Source organism: Salmo trutta, chromosome 12 (genome assembly GCF_901001165.1).
Source record: "Salmo trutta chromosome 12, fSalTru1.1, whole genome shotgun sequence".
In the NCBI taxonomy this organism is placed as follows: Eukaryota; Metazoa; Chordata; class Actinopteri; order Salmoniformes; family Salmonidae; genus Salmo; species Salmo trutta.
In genome coordinates this window covers 60,116,694-60,126,833 of record NC_042968.1, presented here as the reverse complement: position 1 = coordinate 60,126,833, position 10,140 = coordinate 60,116,694, and the positions used below count along the sequence as shown (strand labels likewise).

The 10,140-nt window shown below is 44.2% G+C and overlaps 1 protein-coding gene across 1 annotated transcript in view; it reads left to right on the top strand.

The window, feature by feature from the left end:
• The first annotated feature begins 2,660 nt into the window (after positions 1–2,660).
• LOC115202583 (versican core protein) overlaps positions 2,661–10,140 on the top strand; it is a 39,797-nt gene continuing 32,317 nt past the window's right edge. Inside the window, exons 1-3 of the mRNA XM_029766693.1 lie at positions 2,661–2,898; positions 7,747–7,818; positions 8,584–8,961. Of these exons, the coding sequence (XP_029622553.1) occupies positions 2,880–2,898; positions 7,747–7,818; positions 8,584–8,961 (469 nt within the window). The 5' untranslated portion in view covers positions 2,661–2,879. The remainder of the gene's footprint in view (positions 2,899–7,746; positions 7,819–8,583; positions 8,962–10,140) is intronic.

Below are 10,140 nucleotides of genomic sequence, written 5' to 3'. Positions count from 1 at the left end.
TACAATTGTAAGGTAACCATCCAGGCCCGGCTCGAGGAGGACATGACTGAGGGGACATTTTAAATTCATGGGTGGGGGAACTCTTCGACCCTCTTAACAAGTTACTTTAGTCAGAAAGTACTGATCTACACACCGGTGTCAAACTTGTCCGCAGTACGTATAGGTGCGTTGATGAACTGCAATGTGACGCTGAATTGGAGAAGCTTTTTCAGGAGGGCACGAGCACGCCAGCTCCAAGGAAACGATGGAGACAACTCTTCAAGAGTATGTAGTTGAAAGCACAGTTTGCTCAACAAAGCATTTTTTTTTTTAGCAAACACAGAAAATGTATTTGAAAAATGTTTTGGCAAGCTCACAATCCTGTTGCAGCTGGTTGCCTTACAATTGTACGTTTAATCAAGAGATTTTTTATTATTATTTCTTTTAGTAGATGAGTATGAAAGTTGATCGATGTCTAAATGTGTTGACATGACAGCTCAGCATAAACAAGCTTGTTTCCAAAGCTAAGTAGAATACATGGAGGTAGGCATCTAGATGATAGACTCATTCTCACTGAAGTGCATTACCCCTCATATACCAGTAGGAGTCGCTGTTCAGGCAGGAATTGTTGGACTGGCTTCACATTTTATTTCAATATACACTATATACACAAAAGAATATGGACACCCCTTCAAATTTGTGGATTTGGCTATTTCAGCCACACCCGTTGCTGACTGGTGTATAAAATTAGCACACAGCCATGTAATCTCCATAGACAAACATTGGCAATAGAATGCCTTACTGAAGAGCTCAATCATAGAGTGCCACCTTTCCAACAAGTCAGTTCGTCAAATTTTGGCCCTGCTAGAGCTGCCCCGGTCAACTGTATGTGCTGTTATTGTGAAGTGGAAACGTCTAGGAGCAACAACGGCTCAGCTGAGAAGTGGTAGGCCACACAAGCTCGCAGAACAGGACTGGCGAGTGCTGAACCGCGTAGCGCATAAAAATCGTCTGGGTTTCCATGGCCGAGCAGCCACACACAAGCCTAAGATCACCATGCGCAATGCCAAGCGTATGCTGGAGTGGTGTAAAGCTCGCTGATATTCTCCTAGAGTCTAATAGGCCTAATCGCCCAACATCAGTGCCCGACCTCACTAATGCTCTTGTGGCTGAATGGAAGCAAGTCCCCGCAGCAATGTTCCAACATCTAGTGGAAAGCCTTCCCAGAAGAGTAGAGGCTGTTATAGCAGCAAAGGGGGGACTTAATCCATATTAATGCCCATAATTTTGGAATGAGATGTTTGACGAGCAGGTGCCCGACCTGTGTTCCCAGTGGGTTGCTTCTGTCTCTCTATCACTCTACACAGGGGTGGCCAACACCTGGTTCTACTAATCAGCCTTGCTAGAACCTGACTGAGCATGTCAAGGTCCTGGCTCGCGTCCTACCCCTTCCTCTACCTAACCTAAGGACCACCAGGACCTTGACATGTCGCATCTGGTTATAGCAAGGCTGGAACAAAAGCCTGAATACCTAGCTCTACACCTCTGCACAGCCACCCTTCCTCTACCACTATTACTTCCCGCTCTGCTCTAGCCTCTATCTTGCTATTAGTCCTCCGCCACTCAGTCCGGTATCCTTCCCTATCACTGACACTACTATACAGAGGATGTCAAGGAGACTGTTATATAGAGAGAAGGGAATTAGACATGTTTTTTTTGTTTGTGCACCATTTATAATAATTTGTAATACTGTAACAAGGGGGTATTTTTGTACTCAATATGGACAAACATTAACTGTGTAAAGCTCAGTCTTTGTGCTGTTTTTAGTAGGATGAAGAGAAGTGTTGTTTCTTTATGTGTATGAAACACGAATAAAGTGTAATAAAATGTAGGTTAACAACAGGAAGTATAACAAACGTTGTTGTGGTCTTTAGTATGTTAACTGTGGTTCGGTAATGATCGGTTCTGGCTATTCTACGCACAGAAAGTGTATGTTAAAGCTACACATGTCTTATATCTCATCCCGGAAGACATTGAAAACATTGTGAAATTATTCCCGGAGCTTGGGATTCCGCCAGCGACCTACTGAGTCATTGAAAGTTGTAGAGCATATATTGGGGCGTCTCTCGCTCTCTCCCTCTCCTCGCTCTCTCAATTCAATTGAAGGGCTTTATTGTCATGGGAAACATATGTTTACATTGCCAAAGCAAGTGAAGTAGATAATAAACAGAAGAGAAATAAACAATAAAAATGTATTGTAAACATTACACTCACAAAAGTTCCAAAAGAATAAAGACTTTTCAAATGCCATACGTGCAAATAGTTAAAGTACAAAAGGGAAGATAAATAAACATAAATATGGATTGTATTTACAGTGGTGTTTGTTCTTAACTGGTTGCCCTTTTCTTGTGGCAACAGATCACACATCTTGCTTCTGTGATGGAACACTGGGATTTCACCGAATAGATATGGGAGTTTATCGATATTGCGTTTGTTTTCGAATTCTTTGTGGGTCTGTGTAATCTGAGGGAAATGGCTTACTCGAATATGGTCATACGTTTGGAAGGAGGTTAGGAAGTGCAGCTCAGTTTCCACCTCTCTCTCTCTCTGTGTGTGTTTTCTGATACGGGGCGGTATCAACATTGGGGTGTAGGTCGTGTGCCCCTCCTCTTGCTGGTGACAGATAATAGTAGCGGGTGTGAGAAGGATTTGAACTTGCAACCGAGGCAGAGCGGAGGAGACTCCTAGCTGATGTCCGAGCAGACTGCGCTCTGAAGAGAGAGGAAAAGAGAGCGCTGTAACAGCTGGGACCAAAACATCTGTGCGCTAATCTACTCTTCTGGACCTGGTTCTGGGACTAGAACCCGGGCTCTTTGGAAACTAGATCGAATACTTACTTGATGGATATCAGGACCCAAGGTATGATATTATAAATGTTAATTGAATTGCTTTTTTTATGTAGGCATATTGTATTTTATCGTATACTAAGGTTTGTCTTATTATAACTTTCAAACAAACTGCGGTTTTACTCCGTCGCTTAGCCTACAAGACGATTTGCAGTTTCACATCGATATCTGCTCATTGACATGTTTGACGCTTTGCTTGCTGTGATTTATCACCAGGGAGATGTCAGTGTTATGGTGGTCAGGTTGATTGATGTTCTCACACTGATAGAGGACAGCTGATCACAGATGAGCTGATCACAAATAACCTTAACAGCACAGCTGCTGAGGCTGAGCGCAAGGCGAGCGAGTTTATCTGTTCAATTTCGGGGCGCGCGTCACAGGCAGCTGTCCAATTGCGCGCGGGAACGTCCGTAGTAAAGTTGTGCCTAGTTTCATCCAGGTGTCTTAATCCCATGTCCACGGAGCTGCTGGACTGATGTTGTCCCTGCTTGTCGAAGCGGTTGTCACAGTGTGTCATTTCATTGATTGTTCCAATAATACTCTCTTAATCAAAGACGCGCACCGTCATTTTTTCTTTATAACATATTTCATGGAATTTTAACTCATTTTGCCATAGGGCAGATATGCTGTTAAAAGGTATTTTCCTGCAATTATACCCATTTTGCCATGAGGTGGAGATAGATTTGTACAGTTCTAAAGTTAATTGCCTGCAATTCTACACATGATTTATGCCATGTTAATGATATTTGAGTGAGAGTGACTAACAAAATCAATGGGGGCCCCCTGGAGGTCAGGGCCCCTGGGCACATGCCCTGCATAGTCCATATTTGGCCATGATTAATACACGTTTAAGTAACTGCCTAGACTAACTTACCAAGGGAAAAAAATGTTAGCTGACGTGGCTAATTGAGTAACTCAGTGACTGACAACACAAGAGAAAGACTGCTGATGCACAACCACATGTTTAACTTACACCTTGTGTATTCTACTATTCTAACTCAACAGTGAGTTGAGATCCCGACTGAGTTCCTTAAAAAAAGAATATATATATTTTGTTTTGGGTCGGGGCCCCCTCGCGGCCAGGGGCCGAAGCAAATGCTTATGCCTGGAACCTGCCCTGACTATGGCTCCCTAGCTCTGTGTTTGTGTTTTACTTAATCATTTCATTGTCTATTGAAGTGAGGTAGGTTGAAGCAAGCTTAGCATGTAGGGATTTCAACACTGAAAGCCTAAACAACAAGAATCATGTCTACTGTTGTGGCAGAATTTGGTGTGAGCTGTTGTAACTTCTCGAGGGTTATGCTCTGTTCATCTGTGATGTCAAGGCCTTTCATAGACTCCTGTTATGTCTGCACCCTAACACGAGGCCATTGTGTTCTGGAACGGTTGCTTGTATAAAATGACTATTGTGTGACAATATGATTGTGTTATCACCTCCCACTATATAAGGGATATGGAACCATTTACTTTTGCAGCTCCTTCCCTGACTGCAATCAGAGAGGGCTACGAGTCGATTTGCAGTTTCACATCGATATCTGCTCATTGACATGTTGGACGCTTTGCTTGCTGTGATTTATCACCAGGGAGATGTCAGTGTTATGGTGGTCAGGTTGAATTATGTTCTCACACTGATAAGGTTATCTGTGATCAGCTGTCTTCTGTCAGCACAGCTGTTGAGGCTGAGCGCGAGACGAGCGAGTTTATCTGTTCAACTTCCGGGACGCCTCCGAGTGGCGCGCGCGTCACAGGACGCTGTCCAATTGCGCGCGGGAAAGTCCGTAGTAAAGTTGTCCCCAGTTTCAGCCAGGTGTGTCTTAATCCCGTGTCCACGGAGCTGCTGGACTGATGTTGTCCCTGCTTGTCGAAGCGGTTGTCACAGTGTGTCATTTCATTGATTGTTCCAATAATACTCTCTTAATCAAAGACGCCCCACCATTTTTTCTTTATAACATATTTCATGGAATTCTACACATTTTGCCATAGGGCACAGATGCCGTTTATAAAGCAAATTTCCTGCAATTTTACCCATTTTGCCATGGGATGGACATTTTTTGTTGTTACCGTTTTAAAGTTATTTAACTGCAATTCTACACATGACCTATGCCATGTTAATGTTATTTGAGTGAGAGTGACTAACAAAATCAATGGGGGCCCCCTGGAGGTCAGGGCCCCTGGGCACATGCCCTGCATAGTCCATATTTGGCCATGATTAATACACGTTTAAGTAACTGCCTAGACTGACTTACCAAGGAAAAAAATGTTAGCTGACGTGGCTAATTGAGTAACTCAGTGACTGACAACACAAGAGAAAGACTGCTGATGCACAACCACATGTTTAACTTACACCATGTGTATTCTACTATTCTAACTCAGTGAGTTGAGATCCCGACTGAGTTCCTTAAAAAAATTATGTACAGTTGAAGTCAGAAGTTTACATACACTTAGGTTGGAGTCATTACAACTTGTTTTTCAACCACTCCAGAAATTTATTGTTAACAAACAATAGTTTTGGCAAGTCGGTTAGGACATCTACTTTGTGCATGACACAAGTACCTTTTCCAACAATTGTTTACAGACAGATTATTTCACTTAGAAACACAATTCCAGTCGGTCAGAAGTTTACAAACACTAAGTTGACTGTGCCTTTAAACAGCTAGGAAAATTCCAGAAAATGATGTCATAGCTTTAGAAGCTTCTGTTATGCTAATTTACATAATTTCAGTCAATTGGAGGTGTACCTGTGGATGTATTTCAAGGCTTACCTTCAAACTCAGTGCTTCTTTGCTTGACATCATGGGAAAATCAAAAGAAATCAGCCAAGACCTCAGAAAAATTATTGTAGACCTCCACAAGTCTGGTTCATCCTTGGGAGCAATTTCCAGACGCCTGAAGGTACCACGTTCATCTGAATAGACAATAGTATGCAAGTATAAACACCATGGGAGCACGCAGCCGTCATAACGCTCAGGAAGGAGACACGTTCTGTCTCCTAGAGATGAATGTACTTTGGTGCGAAAAGTGCAAATCAATCCCAGAACAACAGCAAAGGACCTTGTGAAGATGCTGTTGGAAACAGGTACAAAAGTATCTATATCCACAGTAAAACTAGTCCTATATTGACATAACCTGAAAGGTCGCTCAGCAAGGAAGAAGCCACTGCTCTAAAACCGCCATAAAAAAGTCAGACTACGGTTTGCAACTGCACATGGGGACAAAGATCGTACTTTTTGGAGAAATGTCCTCTGGTCTGATGAAACAAAAATAGATCTGTTTGGCCATAATGACCATCGTCATGTTTGGAGGAAAAAGGGGGAGGCTTGCAAGCCGAAGAACACCTTCCCAACTGTGAAGGACGGGGGGGGGCAGCATCATGTTGTGGGGGTGCTTTGCTGCAGGAGGGACTGGTGCACTTCACAAAATAGATGGCACCATGAGGAAGGAAAATTATGATGACCCCCAAGCATACTTCCAAAGTTGTGGCAAAATGGCTTAAGGACAACAAAGTCAAGGTATTGGAGTGGTCATCACAAAGCCCTGACCTCAATCCTGTAGAAAATTTGTGGGCAGAACTGAAAAAGCGTGTGTGAGCAAGGAGGCCTACAAACCTAACTCGGTTACGCCAGCTCTGTCAGGAGGAATGGGTCAAAATTCACCCAACTTATTGTGGGAAGCTTGTGGAAGGCTACCCGAAATGTTTGACCCAAGTTAAACAATTTAAAGGCAATGCTACCAAATACTAATTGAGTGTATGTAAACTTCTGACCCACTGGGAATGTGATGAAAGAAATAACAGATTAAATAAACCATTCTCTCTACTATTATTCTGACATTTCACATTCTTAAAATAAATTGGTGATCTTAAGACAGGGCATTTTTACTAGGATTAAATGTCAGGAATTGCGAAAAACTGAGTTTAAATGTATTTGGCTAAGGTGTATGTAAACTTCTGACTTCGGCCAGGGGCCGAAGTAAATGCTTATGTCGCTTATGCCTGGATCCTGCCCTGACTATGGCTCCCTAGCTCTGTGTTTGTGTTTTACTTAATCATTTCATTGTCGTATTGAAGTGAGGTAGGTTGAAGCAAGTTTAGTATGTAGGGATTTCAACACTGAAAGCCTAAACAACAAGAATCATGTCTACTGTTGTGGCAGAATTTGGTGTGAGCTGTTGTAACTTCTCGAGGGTTATGCTCTGTTCATCTGTGATGTCAAGGCCTTTCATAGACTCCTGTTATGTCTGCACCCTAACACAAGGCCATTGTGTTCTGGAACGGTTGCTTGTATAAAATAACTGTTGTGTGACAATATGATTGTATTATCACCTCCCACTATATAAGGGATATGGAACCATTTACTTTTGCAGCTCCTTCCCTGACTGCAATCAGAGAGGGATCTACTTTGCAGCTGCTTGATTAAAAGATTCACTGTTCTACAATTCAATTAGTCTCTGCCTTAGTCTTTGGATCGAGTTTTCCACAACACTACATAGGCCTACAATATGTCACTTCCTCATACTTGGTCAATACGTGCAAAAACTGACTGCATAGTTTCCCCAATAGGGCCATGCAAGGTGAGGCTCCTGGAGTCATATTAGGGTTTTATTCGTGTGTGTGTGTGTGTGCTTGCGTGCGTGCGCACACGCACAGATAGAGCTTTCTCTATTCTCAGGGAATGTGCCTCCACTTCCCTGAGGCTGAAATTGTCCCTGTGATCACAGAGTCGCTGGTTCAGGGCTCACTCTGGCTTCTTCCCATTAATCGCTACCGTTTATGGTTCATGCTAAAGTAACATTACTGTATATACCGGTATAGAATTCATGACCATTTGGATGTGATCAACTCAGTGTGTTTTTTTTCCCACAGGTTTTGTAGAGATGTTGCATCTCAGGCACCTGCTCTGGCTGATGTTTCTCTGTGGTGCTTTCACTGAACAAGGTGAGTCTTGCTGTGTGTGTGTGTGTGTGTTTGTGTGTGTGTGTGTATGCGTGCGTTTCACTCTGGATCAGAGTCTAACAAACTGCAAACAGGTCATTAGTTTCACACAGAAAACAGAGCAAAGCATTCACTCAGCTCCATTCATTTTCTCTCAATCCTCTGGAAAAGGGTTTCTCAAACTCGGGCCTGGGGCCTCCAATAAGTGAGCCTTTTGTTTTCCCCCCCAGCACTACACAGCTTATTCAAATAATCAACTCATCATCAAGCTTTAATAATTTGAGTCAGCTGCGTAGTGCTAGGGCTAAAAACGAAATGTGCACCCCTGGGAGGCCCCAGGACCAAGTTTGAGAAAGCCGTGCTCTAGACATGCGCACACACACACACACACACACACACACACACACACACACACACACACATTCACTTACCTACATCTGGGTTCAAGTTAATCACACTGTAAGCTATCCGGATCACATACAGTACAGCCCTCCACTAAACCCATCCACAAACTAAACCCATGCTCTGTTTGTCTGTTTGTTCTCTCATTTGGTGTCCTGAATTAAACCCATCCACCCTCTGTGCCTTCTGTTCTGATTTCACTTGACACGCACGCTCCGTAGTTGAATATATTAACCCCTCACCTTGACCCTCACTCAACCTTACCCCTAGCCCTGACCCCAAAGCTCATGTACTTGCTTTTTGATAATATAGCCATTTTTGTCCTTACAATATGGCTAGATAGTAACACCCTCTATATCTCTCTAGATCAATCATGGAGGATGAAGGTAGAGAAGGCTGCCCCCGCTAGTGGCTCTCTGGCTGGCACGGTGGTGCTACCATGCCACTTCTCCATCACCCCAACCACCCACACCCCTAGCACACAGGGCCCAGAGGACCAGCTGAGGATCAAGTGGACAAAGCTGGAGGAAGACGGGGAGCGTGTGGTGCTGGTGGCCCAGGGAGGAGTGATCAAGGTGGAGCAGGAGTACAAGGGCAGGGTGTCGGTGCCCAACCACCCCCAAACATTAGGCGACGCCTCACTGATCGTTGCCCGCCTGAGGGCTAGCGATGCTGGGCTGTACCGCTGCGAGGTCATGCATGACATGGAGGACACCCAGGATACTGTTCATCTCAATGTCAGCGGTGAGTGGACACACACATGGTAGTAGACACACACACACACTACGCACACATTTCGCCTATTGGAATGTGTCCATTGGTCCATGTGCTATTGTCATCACTTACAGGAGTTGTTGGGTAATAAAAATCATGTAAAAGTCTCTAATGCTAGCTGTTTTGTGTCATTCCCACTCAGACATGCTATTCCATAGGGAGCCTTTAGCTCACGATTCCCCAACTGGCACCCCAAATGTTCTGTGCAAATTCATTGTTGGACACAAAAGACTGTAAAACCACTAAGAAATCAGCTGCGAGTTATTTCAATCTGTTTCCAACTATTCCCACGCGTAATAGGGCGACGCGTGTTCCTACACAAATGTCAGCAAGGTTTGAAATGCCTACGTGTGTCTTAGTCAAATATGATCTGTTTGGGCTTCTACAAATGATTAGCAATTATGTTCTGCACCTTTATAGCTATAATGGTGCAACGGTGCAGTTCGCTTTCCTGGAGAGCAGAGCTGAGCCGCAGGCCGTGTCATCGTCGCTAGATCGAGGCACTAACCGGCAGACCGTGGCGTTGTTAGGACTCCAGGAGCAGGACTGTGTTGTACATCTTGAGACCTGGAGACGTACGTTAGTGGCTCACCTGCGCGTATATCATTACCTTCAGGGGCGTTACCTGCTCAGACGGCAGGAGATTCAGTCTGGGACTGAGACTGGGACGTGTGAGGCAGAGCAGATGGCTGGCTGGAACGTTTTTTGTTGTTATTGACCAGGTCTGCACATGTAGCTAGCTGATGGAGAAACAGTACTCAGTATAACTACCTGGAAGGTGCTGTATTTCTCTGGTTGTAACACACTACCTCGTGCTGAGCCGGCGCAGACCTACAGGGCTGGTGTCGTCTGAGGATAAGGTAGAGGTGGACTGCTCTTTCCTCCGCTCTGCCCAGGCACACTCGGAGAGACTTTTGAAGTACTCCTGAGAGATGAACCCGAGGAATGTAGACCTCATCTGACAAAGTCGTCAGTAGATTCCACAGGGTAATGTACAGGGTACGCATACACCGTTCAGCAAACCTACAAGTCAGCATTTGGCTGGATGGTGTGTATACCATGTGTATCCTGTACACACGACTAATAAAACCTGAAACTACACTAGCTAGTTACTTCACCATATGTCACAGCATGACAGTCTAGTCACCA